Here is a 23,765-nt window from a genome sequence, read left to right on the forward strand (position 1 = left end):
CATATAGTATGTGACAATGTGAGTGTTGCACGGCCAGATACGGCTCGAGAAGCTGACTCAGATGATAATATATGATATATTATGATATTATACCGATGTACTGATTGATGATGTGATATGAATGATAAGTGCGACACGTACACGTGTATTTCCTTTATCCTGTAATATGACTTGATAGATTTATACTCCGCACACTGAGCTCTGATTGGTCAGCAGGCGGTGCTTTCACTGAGTTGATCTCTTTTCTATAGACACCGGAGGCGGGCAGCGTCAGGTAAAAAATTGTGATTTAGCCTTCCCAAACCTGAGCCTCACGCGCCACCTATGGTTGTGACCCTTATGTTGGTTATATATATATATATATATAGATATTCTTCCCATCTGTACAAACTAATGTTGTTGTTTTCTGATTTATAACCAAATAATCCAAATATCTGTAGTTTAACTAAATAAATAGCTGCATGAATTATAATAACAATTCATAATCGCTGCCATCATGCGAACAGCCTAGCTAGCTGTGACTTAACTCAGGTAAAAGCATGAAGGAAGAGAAAAAAGAAGAAAGTTAATACTCACACTTACCAACTGCAACACGTCCTCATCTTTGGGCATGATGGAGAGTTCCAGAATGTTTTCACTGGAGGAAAAATATCCAAATATACGACCAAAATAAATACCAGATCAGATGGAACATAACAATGGAATTCATTAAGACTAATGTCCCACCTGTTTTGGATGAGTGTGATCACCTGAGAGTAGGTTTTACCCAGAATGATCTGCCCATTCACCTTCACCAGCCTGTCCCCTGCACAACACACACATTCAGAATCAGGGTGAAACATGTGTTAGAGCGAGATTGACCCTGAGAAGAAGCAATCAAGCTTTTAGAAGGATAAAACAAGTAAGTGCTCCCTTATTATTTCGATGCACTTAACCTTCTTATCATCATCATGTTGAGTTTCCCTGACAAATAATGGATATACTATATTAATTAGTTGTAGTTGCGTCTTTAGTACAAAGTGCTTTACGTGCTTTATATAACTCTTTTTAGGAGAATATTTTGAGTAAATTCGGAAAGTGGATTAAATAAAAATATTGGCTCAGAAAAATTGCAGAGCAGAGTAAATTATTTTAAAATCCAGGCTAGTTCCTACAATCTACCTCTTGTGGGCCCTAAACACTATTGTGGTCTTCATTGTGAAGACCATCACAGGGAAACCAAACTGTAATGACTGACAGCAGGTCATGCAACGCTAATGCATCAGGTTTCTATGTTTATACTCTTGCGTCACAATAAGCATTATAAGTATTATTAGACTGCAAATGATGTACATGTTGAGTCATGAGTAATGACCACATGAAGAAACAGGATTAAAAACGTTAATCGTTACTGCAGCATGGTGAGAAATGTGTTAAATTACTCTTAAAGCAATAATAAGAGGGCAGCCTGAATGAAGCCTGAACACAAAGTCTATAAAGTACTTGCTGCTGCTCCTTAATTGTATTTCTGTTAGCACTCTGTAATAACTGCAGGTGAAGTGACACCTTATTATGAAGCTGGACACATCTCTTCCATTTATTTCCTCCCATATGAGTGTTTGTCTTTTACCTGTACAGAGTCCAGCTTGTTGAGCTGGCCCATTGTCTTTCACACTCTTCACAAAGATGGTGTCCATCGGCTCCAAACGAGACCGCGGACATCCTGCTGAAACACACACACACAGAGACACACATTAGCATACCCAAAGAGTTGAATCAAATCCACCTTCTCATTGAGTCCCCATACACATCCTAATCGTTTGTGCATCATAATACAGAACATCATTGTTTCTGATGAGTCCCAAAGGCATGTAGAGACACTTTATCAACTGTGATACTGATTCAATAACAGTTTCAAAAAGAAAGTCCAACTTGTAAAGTAGCAGAAACATGAAGCACTCACCTTTTCCATTTGCATTTCCATTCTCTTCATCCTGTGGGAGAAACAGAGCAGGTGTGAGAGAAGGACCAGAGGGGGGGTGCAGAAAATAATTACAGTGCAGCGTGGGATATGCAGTGGCAAAAAGAAAAGTCTTTAGCCTGGATTTAAAAGAGGTGAGAATTAAAGCGGCGAGTATTAAATATTATGCTTCCTGCGATTTAAATATTAGAAGATTCCAAATTGTGATTTCCACAACTTTTGAATATTGTTGCTGCCTAGGTCTAACTCACTCACAGGACTCCCTTTGTATGTGTGTGTGTGTGTGTGTGTGTGTGTGTGTGTGTGTGTGTGTGTGTGTGTGTGTGTGTGTGTGTGTGTGTGTGTGTGTGTGTGTGTGTGTGTGTGTGTGTGTGTGAGAGGCTCTGATGCTATGCTGAGTTAGCTCATTCCTGACTGGACACAAAGGGCTCTGCTCAAACACAGAGGTATGCTGCAGCTTCTCCCCTGTCACACACAGTCTAAAGCACCTCAGCACAGTGTGTAGCTGTAGATAAATACACCGTACTCAATCATCCTATATGAGGTCAACTTTGCTTCTCTGATCAGCTTTTTGACATGGCAGCATACACAGAATGACACAACACAAACATAAATATTGCTAATATTGGAAAGTGTTAATTCTACTATAGATTTTACTAATGCTGTGACACATTTCTAAAAGTTATAAAAATAAGACAATAATAGATATACATTGTTTGTCAAAGATGTTAAGATAAAGTCAGTGTAATGGGTCAAATAGCTCTGTCGTGAGGTAAATAACCTCAATATGAATTCAAAATAAGCTGTATGCTGCTAATAAGCTATAATTAAAAAGTAAATGTAAATGAGCTGCTTTCTAAATTTGTAATATTCAACTTAAATATAAACACATTTGTATTGTGGCTAAACAGCAGATAGGGCTCACCTTGAGACTTTGGATGGAGGACTCGGGGGGGTAGACGATGAAGTGGCGCAGCGTGAAGCCAAATCCCTGCGAGTTCTTCGGGACATAAATGGTCCGGGGGCCATGCCACGACACGCCCTCCACCTCACCCGACGACAGCGGCCGTCGCCTGTTCTCATTGGACGACACCATGCCATCTCTCTGTCCTTTAGCCTTTTGAGAAGAGAAGGAGGAGAATATGTTCACATCAATAAGTCTTAACATGCCTTTTTTTCTTCTTGGTAAGACCTCAACACTGACAAAACTTTACCATGTGGATCTTAAAGTACATGTGTGGTGTGTCGGTGAACTCATCCATGGATGAATGCATTTAAGAGCAGAGAAAGTGGGCGGCCCGTCGTATCAATTTCAGGAATTTTTCGGAGACTTCCTCTCTCTAAGAGGAAGCTCTATTTCCAACAACAACCCCACCTTTAATCACATTTATTACCTCGAGCCAACAATGGAAGAGTTAAAAATATATACTCTCTATAAATAACATTCATGGAATAACAGGAAATGATTATGGCTCATAATCACAGATATGGAAAGCAGACCAGATGACCAGCAGCAAAGGGAGCAGCAACATCCCAGAGTGTGTGATTCAAAATATCCAGTGATATTTCAGCCTGGTCCCAATCCCTGGTCAACAACACACAGCAGAGATACCAAAATATATACTAAACATGGTACACTTTAAAGAGATGCACAGGGCTTTCAACCATCCTCAATATAAACCTCAGCGACATTATCAGACGTGCAGGGATAGTGCTCCTGCCTTGCACAGATAGACCTCAAAGGGGGCTTGAGCACACACCCTTTTGTCCTCCGGTTAGAGAAGTGCACTTTACAATACTTTTTTGTTTTACCTTGTATCTGACTAGTGTGTGGAGTGTAATCTGCCTGCATTCTGATGGCTAAAGCACTTCAGTTTGATTTACCCTTTGTGACCTGGTTTACATGTGCACAAAATAATGTTTTGATCATTAATCAACCGGCAATGTTTGAAGCAACCTCAGTCGTGGTTTTGTTTAAAATACATTCATTTCAAAATCCCTTCAACACTGTCACAAAAGTAGCCATTCCATGTTGCATGTATTTATTTAATTAGTATTCCAAGCCTGGAAGCTTTAGTTCAGCAAATCCAGCAGAACACAACAAGAAGTCTGTTTGTTAAGACAGGAAGTAAATGGTCATGATAAAATGCTTCCAAGGAAAATAGGGAAGAGACAATCAGTTAAAAAAAAAAAAAATGCATTACTTTGTCAAACTAGTATCAAGCATTTATATGAGAAGCATTGTTAGTTGTTGTGTTGGCTCACTTTTTCTCACCAGACCATGACTTAGTGTCAGTGAACGGACAGAATGTGTTGGTGGACCTGCATTGTGTGCTGAATACAATCTATGTTATTTATAATTTGAGGTTTAAACTTCAGACTGACTCTTTCAAACTTGTTTAAGGACTTTTAGAGCATCATATAACATCATTGTTGAAACTAAATGAAATTCCTATAAATGTATGCCATTTAATAATAATAATAATAATACATGGGACTTGTATAGCGCTTTTCATTTAAATCTTCTATTTTAATTTCTAAATAAGCTTACCTTTACCCTCTCACCCACCCACACCCATATGTGTGGGTGTGGGTGGGTTACCTGACCACCCACCCACACCCACACAGATTCAACATAACAGAGTATTTAATACAAAATCCTGATTTTCTTTGCTAGCTCTCTGACTAACAGCTATTTTACTCATTAAATGTTAAAAAAAATGTGTAAACCAACAAGCGTTGACCTTTCACCATTGTAACCCATTAATTATAAGTAAATGTAATTAAAGCATGCTGTTGTTGGATGTATTCTTCCCTCTCACCCCAGATCACAGTCCTTATCTAACCCGAACACTCGGCCTGATTGTGCAGCTCTTTTAGGACAACGAGCGATTGTTGTGTCGACTCAAATATAGCTCTTCATTACCGTGGCCCACTCACTCAATATACTCTCTGTTCTGTTTACTCCACTTCATCTAATTTCGCTCACTTGGGTCTAGTATTTAAATCGCAGACCTTTACTGTTGGGTACTAAAATGATTCATGTGACATTCAGACCTCAGCAGAATGACCTGAAGTGAGAGAGAAAAAGACACACATCTACCCTGAGATAACACAAACGGACAGATTCACACACAACAGTCCCTCTATCAGCATGTAAACAGAGATAATCTGTATGATCCTTCATGCATACTTAAGCAGCTGCTGTTAAAGCACAACCACACACACTCACGAGTGCATACAGGATTTTTAAAGATTTATATAAAGCTGAATCTCTGCGTAGAGGGCATCAGCCGCATCTTTCCTCCCCTTTGCTAGTCAACAGGCCCCCTCGGTGCTACATTGGGCAAGACACTTCACCTAAATTTACTCCTGTGGGTATTGTCCACAGTACATAACCATTACATGTATGATGTCATGTATGTGTAAAGTGTATTTGTAAGAAGCGCTTTGAGAGTCATTGAAAAAGCGCTATAATAAATATAAGGATTATTAGGGTCCGAGACCGGATTGCGGCGAAGACCCTATTGCAATCGGTCGCATAGCGACCGATAAAGCTGCAAAACACACCCAAAACAGGGAAAACGCACGGACGCCAGGACTGGTGAAAAATACAATATTCTGGAGTCAATGGGTTAAATATTCAAACCTGCTCACTAGCGCCACCTATCAAAAGCCCATTTCGGAATACATTTACAAAGTCGCACCGTAACTCCAAATGACCTGACATTTTGCACACATATCCGGGTGGACCTGCTCTACAAATATTATATATATATATATATATATAATATTATATAATATATATATAATATATAATAGCATCGGTGGAGGGTCAGACACATTACCGTAGAAAATGAGCATGTTAAGACGATAAATATTGCCGCTATGAATCAAAACGTTCTCGCAAAAAGGCGGGGCATATCCAATGTGATGCTAAATTGCGAAGGAATAATCGATCGCTCAAACGATAAGCTCGTAAGCGAACTTAGAATTTTTTTTTGACGATTAACATGTCACAAATTACTCCAAATTACTCCAAACTACTCGCATATAGTTTTTCCGATATTCAAAAAACACTGTATACACATTACTATTATGATTGCACACATATTTAAAATTGCGTTCCATTAGCCCCGCCCCCCAGAAAGTCGGCCATTTTGAAACATTTGCGTTTTTCATGCATTTTAAGCACATTTTCTCAAACTCCTCCTAGGGAAATGATTGAAAAACTTCCTATCCTGCACAAGTTCAGCCCATATGCAATGTGATGGTAAATTGCGATGGAATAGTTGATCGCTCGAACGAGTAGCTCATAAGCTAACGGAGAATGTTCCATTTTTGACAATTTACATTCCACAAATTACTCCAAATTATTCCAAACTACTCGCATATAGTTTTAGTGTAACCTCGGTCATAGCTCCTCCAGAGAGACTCCTCTCTCCTTTAAATCAGTGTATCCTCGGTTACGGCTCCTCCAGACAGCCTCCTCGACAATCGATCCTCGACGAGCCTTTAGAAAAATGTGTTTTCCTTCGAGACGGTGCGCTGACATCCGTTTCCGGGTCACTGCCGGAGGACCTGAGAGTCTGGGACGCGAAAATTATAGAAATGAGAAACGGCTCATTTCCCAGGACTTGTGCGCGTCTGCTTGACGCCAGGACGACCGGCTGCCCTCCCCGACAGGCGCACGGACGCGAGGGCCCGCTCATCACTGCGTTCACATCTGCGACCGCAGTTTCAATTAGAGCCTGAGCACGAAGTGCAAAGACCTATTGAAATTGTCAGTATTATTAGGGCCTGAGCACGAAGTGCAAAGACCTATTGAAATCGCCTGTATTATTATTCTTATTAGGGCCTGAGCACGAAGTGTGCGAAGACCTATTGTAATGCTTAGAATTCTTATTAGGGCCTGAGCACGAAGTGCAAAGACCTATTGAAATCGTCAGTATTATTAGGGCCTGAGCACGAAGTGCAAAGACCTATTGTTTTCCTCTTTATTATTAGGGCCTGAGCTCGAAGTGTGCAAAGACCTATTGTTATTCGCACAATTCTTATTAGGGCCCGAGCACGGATGTGCTCGGACCCGACGGCGTCCTAGCACGAAGTGTGAGGAAACCTATTGTTATTGGTGGAATTATTATTATTATTATTATTAGGGCCCGAGCACGGATGTGCTAGGACCCGACGGCGTCCTAGCACGAAGTGCGAGAAAACCTATTGTTATTGGTGGAATTATTATTATTATTAGGGCCCGAGCACGGATGTGCTAGGACCCGACGGCGTCCTAGCACAAAGTGCGAGGAAACCTATTGTTATTGGTGGAATTATTATTATTATTAGGGCCTGAGCACGATGGGCTAGGACCCAACGGCGTCCTAGCACGAAGTGCGAGGAAACCTATTGTTATTGGTGGGATTATTATTAGGGCCCTAGCACGATGTGCTAGGACCCAACGGCGTCCTAGCACGAAGTGCGAGGAAACCTATTGTTATTGGAGGAATTATTATTATTAATATTATTATTATTATAGTTCTGGCGTTTCCTGTTTTTGAGGCCTTTAGGACACTTAAAAAGTTGTATAAATTTGCACGGACGCCAGGACCCGTAAAAATTGCAACATTCTGGAGTCAAAGGGTTCAAATTATTCAACCTGCTCACTAGCGCCACCTATGAAAAACCCATTTCGGAATACATTTACAAAGTCGCACCGTAACTCCAAATGACCTGAAACTTTGCACACATATCCGGGTGGACCTGCTCTACAAATAATCGTCTTGGAACCCTAAGCTTTCTTATAAATTAGCATAATGTTCAAAACAGTTAAATATTCACTTAAATTTCAATTTTCAGTTTTTCAACACCAAACTTCGTATACAGCATCGGTGGAGGGTCAGACACATTACCGTAGAAAAATGAGCATGTTAGGAAGATAAATATTGCCGCCGTCAATCAAACTTCACGAATGTTGGCACAGACATTCCTCATGGAATTGCAGACATATTTGTGAATAGAATCCATTAGCCCCGCCCCCAGGAAGTCGGCCATTTTGAAAGATGTTCGTTTTTCATGCATTTTAAGCACATTCTTGCGAACTCCTCCTAGGGGAATGATCGGAAAAATTCCAGTCCAGGACACGTTCAGCCCGTATCCAATATGATGCTAAATTGAGAAGAACAGTTTTGATAGCTCAATCGTGGAGGTCGTAAGCTAACAGCGAATACACCATTTTTTTTTACAATTTACATGTTGCAAATTACTCCAAACTACTCGGATATAGTTATTCCGATATTCACGAAACGCTGTATACATATTTCTATTATGATTGCACAAATATTTCAAATTGCCTTCCATTAGCCCCGCCCCCCAGAAAGTTGGCCATTTTGAAAAATGTGCGTTTTTCAGCCATTTTAAGCACATTCTTGCCAACTTCTCCTAGGGGAACGATCGGAAAAATTCCAATGCAGGACAAGTTCAGCCCCTATCCAATATGATGCTAAATTGCGAAGGAATAGTTGATCGCTCAAACGAGGACTTCGTAAGCGAACGGAGAACTTTCAATTTTTGACGATTGACATGTCACAAATGACTCCAAATGACTCCAAACTACTCGCGTATAGTTTTTCCAATATTCACGAAACGCTGTATACACATTTCTCTTATGATTGCGGACATATTTCAAATGGGCTTTTATAAGCCCCGCCCCCGACAAAGTCGGCCATTTTCAAAAATGTTCGTTTTTCATGCATTTTAAGCACATTCTTGCCAGCTCCTCCTAGGGGAATGATCGGAACATTTTCAATCGAGGACACCTTCAGCCCCTATCCAATATGATGCTAAATTGAGAAGAACATTTTTGATAGATCAATCGTGGAGGTCGTAAGCTAACAGCGAATACACCATTTTTGACGATTTACATGTCGCAAATTAATCCAAACTACTCGCATATAGTTTTTCTGATATTCACGAAACGCTGTATCGACATTGCTATTATAATTGCACACATATTTCAAATTGCTTTTTATTAGCCACGCTCCCCAGAAAGTCAGCCATTTGGAAAAATGTGCGTTTTTCAGCCATTTTAAGGACATTCTTGCAAACTCCTCCTAGGGGTATTATTGGAAAAATTCCAATCCAGGACAAAATCAACCCCTATCCAACATGATGCTAAATTGCGAAGAAAATAGTTGCTAGCTCAAACGGGGAGCTCGTAAGCTAATGGAGAATGTACCTTTTTTGACAATTTATATGTCACAAATTAATCCAAACTACTGGCATACAGTTTTTCCGATATTCACGAAACAATGTATATGCATTGCTCTTATGAATCTGGACATATTTCAAATTGCTTTTTATTAGCCAGGCCCCCCCGAAAGTCGGCCATTTTGAGAAATGTGCGTTTTTCATGCATTTTAAGCACATTTTTGCCTACTCCTCATAGGGACATGATCGGAAAAATTCCAATCCAGGACAAGTTCAGCCCCTATGCAATATGATGCTAAATTGCGAAGAAAATAGTTGCTAGCTCAAACAGCGAGCTCGTCAGCTAACGGAGAATGTACCATTTTTGACGATTTACATGTCACAAATTAATCCAAACTACTTCATTTCCATTTTTGAAAACATTTACAAAGTTGCACCGTAACTCTGAATGACCTGACATTTTGCACACTTACTCGGGTGGACCTACTCTACATATTATGTCCTTGAACCCCGAGGAGTCGCCTACTTGATTTATTTTTAATTAGCATAATGTTAAAAACCGTGAAATATTAACTTAAATTTAAAAATTTTGTTTTTCAACTCCAAACTTAGTATACAGCATCGGTGGAGTGTCAAACACATTACCGAAGGAAATGGCCATGTTCAATTGATAAATATGGCCGTCATTATTCAAAACGTATTAGCAAAAAGGTGTGGCCTAGACATAAATGCTCACAATTCATCTGAAATGTATCCAAATATAACCGATTTCGGTGGATAAGTTCAGTTTGTCTTGGGGAATAGGCACAAAAAAGCATGTTCATTTCGGACAATAGAGGGCGCCAAAAACACAACTAATTTATATCTCAAGAACCGATGGACGAAATAAATATATTTTGTCATAGACATACTGGCAGGTGAGTATAAACTGAGATTTAAATGAAAAATGTGGGCGTTTCCTATTCAGTTTTTTCTCGAATTCGAAGGGTTAAAAACACTTACCGAGCCATAAGTAGGGGAAACAATGAGTTACGGCCTTTAAACTTGGAACACATGTCACAGCCCACAACGTTTTCCAGACTGTACAAAAAAATGGTACGTTTTAGCAAATACGGCTCAGTAGCGCCTCCTATTGTGCGGTAGTCAAATATAGTTTCTCCGAACTAACCAACACTTGGCACAGACATTCCTCAAGGAATTGCGGACATATTTCAAAATGGCTTCCAATATCCCTGCCCCCATAAAGTTGGCCATTTTTGAAAAATGGGCGTTTCATGGGCGTTTTTCAATTCAAAACCTTTATTTATTCAGGTGAAAACCCATTGAGATCATTGACCTCTTTCAATGGTGACCTGCTGCAAAGACCTTTTTGCAAACTTCTCCTAGGGAAATTATCGTAAAAATTCCAAACCAGGACAACATCAGCCCATATCCAATGGAATGCTAAATTGCAAATGAATAGTTCACTGCTCAAACGGGGAGCTCGTAAGCTAACGGAGAATGTACAATTTTTGACTATTTTAATGTCACAAATTCGCTACAATGACCTTTGGACGCGAAACTTGGGACACACGTCACAGCTCACGACCTTTTCCAGACTGTATAAAAAAATTATACGTTTTTGTACACCAGCTCAGTAGCGCCCCCTATTGTGCGATAGTCGCATATAGTTTCTCCAAACTACCTGAATCTTGCCACAGACATTACAGATGGAATTGCGGACATATGTCAAAATGGCTTCCATTAGCCCCGCCCCCCAAAAAGTTTACCATTTTGAAAAATCTGCGTTATTCATGCATTTATAATGGCACACATATTTCAAATGGCTTTTGGTTAGACCCGCCCCCCACAAAAATGGCAATTTCGAAAGATGGCCGTTTTTCATGCATTTTGAGCACATTTTCGCACACCGCTCTTAGGGAAATTATCGGAAAAATTCCATTCCTGGACCAGTTCAGACCCTATCCACAGCCATGCTAAATTGGGAGTAAAAAAGTTATTAGCTCAATCGGGGCGGTCGTAAGCTAAAAGAGAATATACAATTTTTGACGATTTATATGTCGCAAATTACTCCAAACTACTCGCATATGGTTGTTCCAATATGCAACAAACGATGTATACACATTGCTCTTATCATTGCGGACATCTTTAAAATTGCCTTCCATTTGGCCGGGCCCTCAGAAAGTCGGCCATTTTGAAAGATTTGAAGTTTTCATGCCTTTTTTGCACATTTCTGCTAAGGCCTCTTAGGCAAATGGCCGGAAAAAATCCATTCCAGGACAAGTTCAGCCCATATCCAATGCGATGCTACATAGCCAAGGAGTAGTCAGTCGCCCGGGAAATCTTTTGGCCATTTTCAGTCCCTGCTAGAGAGGTGGTACGAACCTGGTGATAAAAGAGTGCCAATTTCTATTCTATTTCTATTGGTTGGGCGAATTGCAAACCACGCCCCGTTAGAGTCTGAATTTTCTTTGTTAGGCAGCCATTTTTTTCTTCGCTACAAAACCACATCCACACCTGAGCGAGTAGTTTTTTTGTACTTTACAACAGTTATGACCACACGTACTACAACACCGGAGCGGTGGAATGATGGAAGGAAGTGTCGGCGCTTCTGGCAATTTACTCTGAGGACAGGATGCAGCAGCTTCTACAGAAAGCAGTTCCCAACTCCAGATGTTTTGAGCGATGTTCGCAAAAGCTACTTGAGCGGCGTGATGCTGTTATTGTTATGTCTTGACTGTGCAATAAAACAAACAAACTGAATTTATCCACAATGTTGCAACCTTGTGCAGCAATGGCAGGGGCAGAAACACAAGTCTTACACACATTCACAAGTAATTTATCATGTCATTTGTTTTAGATAAATAAGGGAAAAACACCAAACAACGGTTAATGTCCTTTTCCAAAATCAGCCTGAGGGGGTAATATATAATAAATACATAAAGATAAAGTCCATTGTTATAATGGGGTATTTTATTTGTAGATTACCCTTATAACCCAGCCTCATGGTGCACATGATTCTTTGCTTGGACATTTTGTTGGTTTGAGTCATTTGAGCTCGGATTCTAGTAGGGACATAAAGTAACACGTATCTTAGGAAGATATGAACTTCATCTTGGTGAAGTTGATGCTGAATTCACTATTTAGTAGATTATCATGCGACACTTTATCTTTGCACTATGGTCTGTCTGCTGAGCCTACCTATTATATATATATATATATATATATATCATGTACAGCGGGTGGGCTTTATACCCCCTCCCCCGTGTAGTTCTTCTTCTCTCGTTTTTTTTTGTACTCGCCGTGAAGTGGTTTTGCGGCCTGCCAGTAAACCCAGAGAAGAAGAAGACGAAGTGACGTCAGCGTAATCTTGCCTCAGGGAAAGTACTGTGGTGTGAATGCGATTGGCACCAGCCCCCTGGCGGATTCAGTGCCGTGGTACTTTAGTGCCTGCACTAAAGTACGGCAAATCCTGCGGTGTGAAAGCGGCTATATACACTCCATAACACACACATACAGCTCTTAAAGCATATAATACATATCAGGCTACAGCCCATGTATATGTTATGATGTGAAGCACTATTTGGTTTCATGAAAAATATCAACTGTTTATTTGTAGATATTTACTAAAGCATACAAATAAAGAAATAAAGTGTGTAATGTAGGCCTGTTACTTAAATTATTGAGAGATACGTAGGTGTAAGCAGGGGTGAAGTGCTATTTTTATAGGTGGTGTGTGGACCTCACATAGGGGGGTCCGGGGGCAAGTTCCCCTGGGAAGATTTATTTTTAAATATTGAAGTTAAAAACATCAATCTGGTGCATTTTGAGAGCAACATGAAGAGATCTATGGATACCTCTCTCAACACCCATATGAAACAGAACTGTAAACAGATTTACTTTTTCTTTATGGATATTTTACAAATTGTTTTATTGTCATATAGTATTACATACCTGTTTTTCATTTATTCTCTTATTTTTTTATAACTATAATGATCATATAAACGCGTGCCTCGGAAATAATTGTTTACATTAATGGTGACCAAAACGTTTGAGACCCACTGAGATAACACTGAGAGAGTCCTTTAGCTCACTGAGTCTCTCAGTCTGACAGGAGAGGACTCTCCTCCACTTTGTTGTTGAAAAAACTCCTTATATCCGTTAGCGTAGCTCGCTAGCACCAGAAGCTAACAACTCGCGCCCCCCCTGGCATGCCTCTGCCCCCCCCAGGGGGGAGGCGCCCCCCACTTTGAGAACCACTGCTTTACAGAAATGTGTTTTCTTCCAGGCGGCGCGCCCACATACATTTCCCGGTCGCTGCCGGAAGACCTGGGAGTTCGGGACGCGAACGTTTGAGAAATTACGAACGGCTCATTTCGGAGGACTCGCGCGCATCTGCTTGACGCCGGGACGACCGGTGACCCTCCCCAACAGGCGCTCAAACGCGAAGACCCGCCCACAACTGCGTGCACGTCTGTGACCGCAGTTTTAATTATTATTATTATTATTACATAACACCTAAAGGAGGCGCACATATATGGCATGACACACATCCCATCCTCCAATAAAGCAACCCCCATGTGCTGACTCTTCTAAACAGTAGCTGATGAGAGGCTGGTTAGAGCTATTCTCTATCCTGACACAGGCTGAAGTCACAGCTGAGGTTTACAATAGCATTCACTCTGGCTCCCTGGGATTAAAAGCACACATGGTGTAAAATGAAAGGGATGGCCAATAATGGTGTCCTTCTTATCAGACAGGGAAGGTTAAAGCAAATGACAGAAGCAGCATCCCGGAGGAACTACGCCTGTCCACAGAGAAACAGTCCTAATACTATATACAAGGATGGACCAGAGAGTAATTCAAAAGCTACTCCATTAAACGGGACTGAAATCACCGAACAGCACTGCACTCACAACACGGTTTTTGAACTTAAAGGTCAACTATTGTCTTTTATACATAAATAAGTGTACCCAGTATTTTAAGAGATTCAGAAAGTGTCAGATAATGTCTTCATCTCTCATTTTCTCCAGATACACCTTTTTAAAGAATCTGTCACGTTGTGACATCACAACTGTTTTTAACCATAAGCCAATAACCAGCCAAGGTAACACCTGCCCACCTTATTACCTGAATGACTTCCTAGAGCACTATTGTGTTTTTAACCAACTATGCAGAGGGGCGTGGCCAGCAGCAGCTCATTAGCATTTGCAGCTACAGACACAGAATCTGCACTTTTGGAACATGGCTAAAAACAGAGGGGTTAATGGGATGCTACAATGACCTGTTTGGTGTTGCAACACTTCAGAGACATGTTCAATGGCGAGCGGCTCATAGGGGCACTAGGGGCGCCGCCCCACCTCTTCCCACATTCTAGATTGTCATTAAAAAATACTTTAATTTTATTTTTAATGAACAAGGTACATATTATATAGTTGGTGTCAGTTGAATGTATAATCGACGATATAATATCGATAACAATTGTTTTACGATGTCTAAAGTTACTGATAAGTCACGTGTTTCCTGCTTGGGGCAGAGACATCTTTGGCCATTGACTCTTGTTATAAGTGGTGCATGCGCAGTCCGCACCTCTTCAATGCAAGTGATAGGAGTAGCTCGGGGCGCTCCAAACTGCGCCCAAAGCAGCTGTTAATAACGCCAACAACTAGGGGGCAGCAGGAGCGCCAGAGTGAGTGATTGACGTTTGAATGAGAGAGAGTTAGACGGAGTGTAAACAAAACTAGATAACGAATATGGAGAAGGAAAATGATGTTTAATCACTTAAAGAAACACCCTTTGAGAGGAGGACACTGGAGGGAAAGCTGAAAGTAAAAGAGCGTGGACCTGATCAGCCTGAAATAGGCAAGAGTTAAGGACAGAGGAAGGCAGTATACATGCTCTTTTTCAAGGACCTGGTTTAGCAAGGCTAACTACCTGTAGCCACACCAGTGCTATATTTTGCTTCCCCCTAAAAATAACAGATTGTATCAAGTGCTGTGTGCCTTTGAGCTAGCCCTGCGTTGTAATTATGACATATGTTTTGAGTTTGTGTATGAGTTTGCTTACATTTTCTTCCACTGGAGAAATATGCACGGACATGTTCTGTATATATCTGAGACTTATAATATATTGTTGAAAAATAGTGTATTAGAGGACCTTTAAGTTTGATCAGAGCAATAAGGCCAGCAAAGACTTGTTTCCTAAGAGGGCTAAATGTCTTTAATGTTGAACTTAAATGAACGTTTCTATTTTATAGATATTATTTTGAGTCAGTTTTAACCTTTTCATTTGGATATTGATAATGCGACCTGAATGTCCAAAACAAAAAAGATTTAGTGTTAATGGTGTTGTTGTTGAGCAGCAGCAATATGATATTAATAGGTCTAAACTCTAAAGGAAGGCAGGATGGACTTTAAACTGTGTGTATACCCATTGTTGAGGTGTTACTAGGTACTGGGTTTGCATGGAAAAGTGCTAATTAAAGGATTATTAAAGGACATACTGCAGCAGTTCATAACCCTATGAGCAGTTTGTGTCCAGCCTTGGCACATCGTTACAACCAATGAGAATCTGATTATTTTCCATAGTGAAAATACAATTAATCTGGCTATATTTGAGCCCAAAAAACCTTTGGAATCCAGAAAATAAAATATTAAAAGTACAGAATGACATTCTCAATTACTGTACTCAAGCACAATTTGAGGTATTTGTACTTTACTTGAGTATTTCCATGTTCTACTGCACTCCAATTCAGAGGTAAATCTTGTATATTAACTCCACTACATTTATTATACCTTTAGTTACTTTACATATTTGGATTAATGATGTGAAATCTAATCAAGTGTTGAATCAGATTTTAGTTCCACCTGGAGTAAATTCACAAGCTACCCTGCAGTATACAAAGTCATTCAAACTAGATGCACCTTTACCAGCTTTGAGAACACTTTAATGATCAATCATTATAAAATAATATCATATATCTTATTCTGAAATGGACCACAATGACTACTTTTACTTTTGATACTTTACGTATCTTTTGATGCTAATACTTTTGTACTTTTACTTGAGTAACATTTTGAATACAAGAGTATTCCTAAACTTTGGTACTTCTAGTTTTACTTAACTACGAGATCTGAGTACTTCTCCCACCTCTGCTGAATGATGACCTGAAAGACGTAGAGTAAAGGCAGATTCAGCCCCGAGCTCAGACTCCCTTCTTACCCAGGACACTCGATGGCACTGTATTAGCCTCCGGGAGCCCCGTCTTCTCAGGGATGCGATGGGGGTCGGGCGGGGTGAGGTGTGAGGGGAAACAACCCTTAAGACTGCCAGCCAGATACAGCGCGGTTCGGCATCGCTACAGTCCACTCCAACAGAACACTGGAAGCGCCACTGCTGGCCTGTCGGAGCTGGAGCAACACCTGAGACCCTCAGCATAGCACTGCCACAGTCACATGCACACACACTGTTTGAGCAGCCCACACACACCACGGCCAGCAGGCTTCAGACCCACAACTCTGACACCCGGTCACCTACACACTGCCTGACGCAGCATGGCCAGAAGCAGAGAAAGGTAAATAAATGAAAAACTGGCTGCTAAAGCACAAATCATTAAACGTGTTCTCTTGTAATCCTTGAGTTTGGTTCAGCTTGAGCTTCATTTTTCATGTATATCTTCATTAGGGCAACTAATTTCCGTCTTCTTTCACCTTTCATTCAGTCCAATTCTAGATGGCTTTACAAGCATCCTGGCTTCTTCAGTTTGAAATGGAATAAGACACAGCATTGGTCCCGGGGTAACTACAGCTGAACCGCCCTCTCAAATGTCAACTAGTCCTCTTCAAGTGAGCAGAAATGTCCCGCTGTCAGAAAAAACTCACTGAAGTAATGGTAAGTGCAATTTAATGCTATACTGTGGAAGAGCCCCCCCCCCGCCGGAGCAGCGGAGCAGAGAAGGCCAGTTTGTTGTAAACCAATTTTTTACAATGGATACAATCCCAGGCTGCTGCTAAAGATCCCGTACGGCCCCTCCATGCTCTGTAGTACAGCACTGGCTATCTTTACTGCTGTCTAAGTATAGTCCTCCCTCTCTCCCCCCTCACATGCCTCCCTCTCTCTCTGACTTCGGTATATTCTCTCTCTCTCTCTCTCTCTCTCTCTCTCTCTCTCTCTCTCTCTCTCTCTCTCTCTCTCTCTCTCTCTCTCTCTCTCTCTCTCTCTCTCTCTCTCTCTCTCTCTCTCTCTCTCTCTCTCTCTCTCTCTCTCTCTCTCTCACACACTCGCCTATTGGTAGCCCCCCCCCCACCCTGTGTGCTGGGTCTCTCTGTCGCTTCCGTTTAGTCTCAACCTGCTGGCTGATGCTGCTGTTGGTATCCAGGGTATAACAGTTATTCCGTTAAAGGACAAACAGGAAAAATAAGGGCTCTAGCACAAATACGTTTTTAAAATTATGTTTGATTTGTTTGGTTGGGCACGACAAGCAGTGTGAAGATGTTGCCCTGGTATCTGTGAAGTTTCCACACTCCAAAACCGGGGCCAGTGTGCTTTCATGTAAACTAAATCGTCTTCCATTAAAAGTTGAGCAAAAAAAGTGGTGTTTATTTCCCGATGAATTGACTGTAAATGTGTTCAACTATCGGTTAAGGAAGATTCACAAAATGTGCAACCCTACGTGGGATAGTTATCTGTTTTTCATCTATTTAGTTTATTGATGTAGAAATTATTATTTTTTGTTAAATGTTAAGATCCTATATTTTTAAATTAATGTTAACTGCTTTATGTCTGGCTTTTAATATCAATATATGATGGAAATTAGTGTATTGTAGAGCCATTCATTTATCAAGGGAAATCTAACTTCTGTCATGTGTGGACCCATAATTGATTGATTGATATAAATTATTTTGAATATTCCATCTGAATCTCCACACTAAAGCTGTTGAATGTAGTTGAGTAAAAAGTACCATATTTCCCTCTGAGATGTAGCTGAAAAGTATAGATTAGTAGAAAAAAAAATGCTCAAGTTAAGTATAAGTAGCTCCAATGTGTACTAAATTACAGTACTTCAATGAATGTACTTTAAACAGTCGGTATGTCATTTATGTTGTGTGTGTCTGTAAGGTAGTGGCTTTTGTGTCATTTGGGTTGTATTCACTGCAGGTAAACACATCGTTATTTTTATTTTACTTATTGTTGCGTATACATTTGTTGTTTATACATTCACCAGTCTTGTCTAGACATGCAGTATAGAACGAACCACAGGGTTGCACATTCTAAGATATTGCTTTGTTGATTTGTGTTGTCAAAGTGATTTTGAGTGAGGTTTCTCCATAACAACCTCAATGTGCACTAAAACATGGAGGCTGTGCCCTCGGTGTCTTCAGTCTTAATGATTGTCTGCCATGTTGTATATAACACTGAATATTTGGATGCATTTATTTTGCTTTTGTGATTGGTGCTTTCTACTTGTCTACAGCCACAGATAAGCCTTTCTTCTGAAAGCCGTCATGTGGTTAGTCGCCCTGAGCTCCTGTGGCACAAAGCATGAGGGCAGAACAGATTCATATTCTCCTCTGACTCACACATCATGTTACATTATTTTACTGTGGCTCTGCTCCTCCATGATTATGAGTCCTCACAGTCAGAAACAGTCATCTTTGGGACCAATGCACACATTGGTCCCAAAGCCTTCCTTAAACCTACACTACCGAATAGAGAGGAAAGCACAGAGATGCCAGAATAATAGGAGTGTTTGGTTTCAGGCAGCAGAAAGTGTGTGGGTTTTGTTTCACATGAAAGAATAATAATGTAAAGTATGGAAATAGAAGAGGCGGGTATAGGGGAAGTGGATCATAAAGTAGTGGAGAGGAGGGAAGGAAAGGCCAGAAGAGAGGTGCAGAGGCTGAGGGATGCTTGTATGGACGTCAGCCTCTTTTAGCATCTCTCCATCCCTCGTCTCTTTATCTTCCACTTCTCTCTCTGGCTGTGCTTTAAGCTGGTCTCAGGTGTCAATGAGAAGGTGACAAAGGGGCTGACAGCACTGCGCACACTCACACACACGTTTATGCTAGTTGACAGTTAGGTTCTAATATTATTTGTACTCTCTCAGACACTCAGAATCAGACATACACACAATACTGCTGTGCCTATTTATACCAAGGACTAAGATTAAAGAGGCCCTATGTTGCTTTTTGGGGTTTTAAAATCCCAGAGATCCCTCCAGGGGAGTTTCTCTCACGCCTTAAACTCCTTAACGTCCGTAACAAAGTGACATCAATATGTAAGACATGTGGTTCTATTGGGACAAATATGAAACCTGAAAATGAGCATTATAGAATCCCTTTAAATTGTTGCTTTTCTAATAGATAGTTGTAATGGCTTAAAACTTACCTCTGTTTTAAGAAAATGTTAAGCTAAGGAAATACTGAATCTGTTTACATCCTCAAATCACAAAAGGTATCCTATTTCATTTGGAAAATAATGTTTTCAAAAGCATTAGGCAACTTTACAAACACTAATCCTACTGTATAACAATATTATGTCCATATCTACATAAACCACATCCACTGTAGTTCAGGTAGTTGTAAACACGGACATGTTCTGCAGTCGGAGTCGTGCAAGTTTTGAGAGGAGCGTAGGAGAAAGCAGGAGATAGATTAGAGGATGGAAGCAGAGAGCAAGGTAAATACAGAGCTGTCAGCCTCCATCTCAATCTACAGGAGGAACACAGACAGAGAGGGAAGACTGAGGCAGACAGCGAGTGAGAGGAGGGAACAGAGATAATCCCTGAGAGACAAATTGAAGACACAATCATGCCACGGTGTGATTAAGCTTTACAGGGGGAAAGGGAATTGACAGAAGAAGGCCGGGGCTGCATGTCTTTAAACTACTCATTCTAAATGTACTATAAGTGTAAATAGTTGATTTCTTTAATATAAAACACATCACGCAAACAAACAAGGACTACATACATTTGGTTGTTAAAAAAACTGCCACCAAGATATGATCTAATAGTCAAACCTCAACTACAAATCCCACATCAACACAATTATAAAATAAGCATACTATCACCTAAAAAACATAGGCAGACTTGGAACATGTCTCAAAAAGAGCTTGAAAAACTAATTCACGCATTTGTTGTCAGCAGGCTTGATTACTGCAACCGTGTATTTATAGTTCTCCGTAAAGAATCACTCTTATTTCTGCACTGGCTACCAATAATTGCTAATTTGACACGCCTCACATCTGGAACCAACTTCCAGAAAACCTGAGGTCCTCACCAACCCTGTTCTGTATTTACAATGTTGATTTCAAACTACTTTGGATGAATGGTCTTTATGACTGTTATTCCATTGTATTTATGTATTGTGTTTCTTTTGTTTTGTTTTCTCTCTTAAGTAAATGTTTTCTCTCTAAACTAATGCTCCCCATAAATGCTCATCTGTGGGAGTATTTGCAAATGATGTGAGTGACCACTGTGCTGTAGCCACAATTAGGGACACTAAGGTCCAAAAGGGTAAACGTCGCATTATCAGTAAGAGAGACAGCTGTGTGATGATGTTGAAACTGCATGGTCTTATTTTTATCTTGGTTTTATGGAAATTATAGATAGACATGCACCCCTGCGTACATTTAGAGTGAAGGGACGAGACAATCCTTGGTTTTCTGTTGAACTTTCCAGTCTCCTGCATGAGAGAAACAAGGCCTGGGCAAAGGCTAGGCAATCAGGCTCAGAGGTAGAATGGCTGCGTTTTAGGCAGCTAAGGAATAGCTTCACATCACAAATAAATAGTGCTAAGTCTAAGTATTATTGTCAGTTATCACAAAAAACCTGAATAACCCTGGAACAAATTTGGAAAGCCATAACATCGATATCCACCGGTGAAATCCGTAATGAGCTACCTCCGTGCCTTACCACAGCATCTGGCTCTATATCGGACAGGGCCACCATGTTAAATTGCTTTAATGAGCATTTTGTGTCCTGTGGCTCTCTGTTTGATTATGTCACTAACTCTGCTGCTGTGAACACCTCAATCCGTGACTCTGAAAAACGTGTTTTGGAAAACCCTTTCAGTTTTACTCCTTTTACTGTTGATGTTGTTCGTGAAGCCTGAACCAAGTTAGATCCTAAGAAACCGGCTGGCCCGGACAATGTAGAACCTTTCTTTTTAAAGATAGCTGCAGATTGTATTGCTCCACCTCTCACTTCTCTTTTTAACCTCTCCTTCAGCACAAACACAATTCCAAAAGTATGGAAGTCAGCTTATGTCCTGCCTCTGCTAAAAGGTGGGGAGGCCACCTTATTAAATAATTATAGACCTATCTCTAAATTGTCAGTTCTGGCTAAGGTTCTTGAACGCCTAGTGAGTGAACAGGTAAAGGAGTTTTTACGTACAAATGACATCCTGTCTAAACATCAGTCAGGCTTCAGAAAGCAACATAGCACCATCACTGCCACAATGAAAGTGGTGAATGATGTGGCGAGTATTTTAGATAATAAGCAGAGATGTGCAGCTCTATTTATTGACCTGTCCAAAGCGTTTGATACCGTCGATCATCGCATCTTGAGCAGAGGCTAGTCAGTATTGGCATATCCATCCATGCAGTAGGGTAGTTTGTGAACTACCTCTCTGAAAGGTCCCAATGTGTTCACTTTGATCATCCATGCAGTAGGGTAGTTTGTGAACTACCTCTCTGAAAGGTCCCAATGTGTTCACTTTGATGGGCTGTCTTCTGAGTGGTTAAACATTACTAATGGTGTACCACAAGATTCTGTTTTAGGTCCACTTTTATTCTCCATCTACATCAATAGTTTAGGTGAAAATGTCGATGGAGCAACCTTACATTTTTATGCGGACGATACCGTGATGAACTGTGCAGGTTCCTGCATTAAGGAGGCTGTTGTTAAATTACAAGCTGTTTTTAACATTATTCAGACTCAGCTCTCTGAACTAAAGCTTCTTTTAAATGTTGATAAAACTAAGGTAATGCTCTTTTCAAAATCTAAAAAGACACCAGAGCCTGTTGTAGATATTGTAACTACGCAAGGAATAAAAATTGAAGTGGTTACCTGTTACCTTCATGGTCCACAGTAGCAGAGACTCCGGTCTGTGATGTGCAGCTGTTATATAATATACAATACATTTTTGAAAAACATTTGATCAACAAAAAAAAAAGGATTTGGTCAGGATCTAGAGTCAGTGTGTAGTTTATTAATTAATCAATGCTCTCTACATTAGGACAACACATACCAGTGTACCAGAGGGAGTCACACACAGCTGTACCTAGATAACCAAACTAATTGACAAGATAACCAAAATCCTTGAATCTACACAAAGCAAATAAACTCAAATGACACAACTAGATGTAAAAGGAGATCACACATATAGTCGATATAAAACTGGCCGCTTCAATCTGAAGAGCAACTAAAACAAAACACGGGAGTGTATCTTGTTCTTGTGAACACTAATGTTACCCAAAGCATACAGAGAGACCACGAAGTTCTTAAAGAGCAACTTCCAGGTTAAAGACACCTGTGAATAAATATGTAGGAAAATTGTGAATACACTAGATTTTCTAAAAAATATACAGAAATATACACTACAGTGACATCTGGCGGAGAGCGGCCGGTGTAACATATTAACAAACATGGATCCCAATGCTAGTTTCGACACAGAAGACACAGAAGAAGTTGAACATGAATATTCGAATGCATATGACGGAACACAACCTTATAATTATGAGCCTGCTAGGCGTCTAGGAGACCAGGAGCTGCCAGGGATTAGAAGAAATAACGGCCATCGGAGAGAAATTGAGCTGTGGTGTGAGGAGAACCAGTGGAGAACTGGGCAGCTATCTTGGTGAGTGACCGGCGTTAGCTACAGAATGTTAGCTAACGTCACATCACAACATTGTGAAGTTAGCTATCATATATCAGGCTATAACTAAAGTAGTATTGATAATATAGTAACGTTACTGGCAGGACTGTTGATACTGATCCATAACAGAAACTAATGCGCAAGTATCAGCCGTATCTCGCGTTACCTAATGCAACTCCACACTACAGTGCTGTGTACCGGAGGAGAGACGCGAGATACGGCTGATACTTGACGATCTGGCGGAGAAAGGTTGTGGAGCCTTCGTTGATATGCCGTTGTAAATGGCTTGATGGAAAGCAGGTGTGTAGTCGGGGAGGGTGCACAGCTGATTGCAGCAGGTGAGTGGAGGTTAAAAGCAGAGCTCAAAATTGCTCCTTTCCCTCTGAATTCCTGCCCTTATGTCTCGTAAAACATATCAAATCCTACATTCACTTTTTTAATTGTAATTTTCAAGCAAGTTTAAGCATAAATGTAGAAAAAAAAAAAAACCTGCAAGATGCTCTTTAAATGTTGATAAAACCAAGTTAATGCTCTTTTCTAAAGCTAAAAAGACACCAGAGCCTGTTTTAGATATTGTAACTACGCAAGGAATAAAACTTGAAGTGATTACCTGTTACAAATACCTTGGTATCTCGCTTGATGATTGTCTCTCTTTTAAACTTCATGTCAATAACCTGCTTAAAAAACTGAGGGTTAGGCTAGGTTTCTTCTACAGGAACAAGTCCTGT

At 40.5% G+C, this 23,765-nt stretch overlaps 1 protein-coding gene across 6 annotated transcripts in view; it reads right to left on the reverse strand.

Annotated features, from left to right (window-relative positions):
* Positions 1-262: 262 nt before the first annotated feature.
* The window catches only part of LOC307023593 (rho GTPase-activating protein 21-B-like), a 234,573-nt gene continuing 211,070 nt past the window's right edge, over positions 263-23,765 (reverse strand). The window contains exons 1-6 of one of the 6 annotated variants that reach the window (XM_079656929.1): positions 16,385-16,861; positions 2,886-3,077; positions 1,943-1,973; positions 1,610-1,702; positions 727-805; positions 263-637 (exon numbers count right to left, since the gene is read on the reverse strand). In XM_079656929.1, coding sequence (XP_079513055.1) covers positions 523-637; positions 727-805; positions 1,610-1,702; positions 1,943-1,973; positions 2,886-3,077; positions 16,385-16,600 — 726 coding nt within the window. In that variant the 5' untranslated portion in view covers positions 16,601-16,861 and the 3' untranslated portion in view covers positions 263-522. The other 5 variants (XM_079656928.1, XM_079656931.1, XM_079656933.1 and 2 more) reach the window with 5 other exon arrangements.

Source organism: Notothenia rossii (genome assembly GCF_949606895.1).
Source record: "Notothenia rossii genome assembly, chromosome: 11".
Classification (NCBI taxonomy): Eukaryota; Metazoa; Chordata; class Actinopteri; order Perciformes; family Nototheniidae; genus Notothenia; species Notothenia rossii.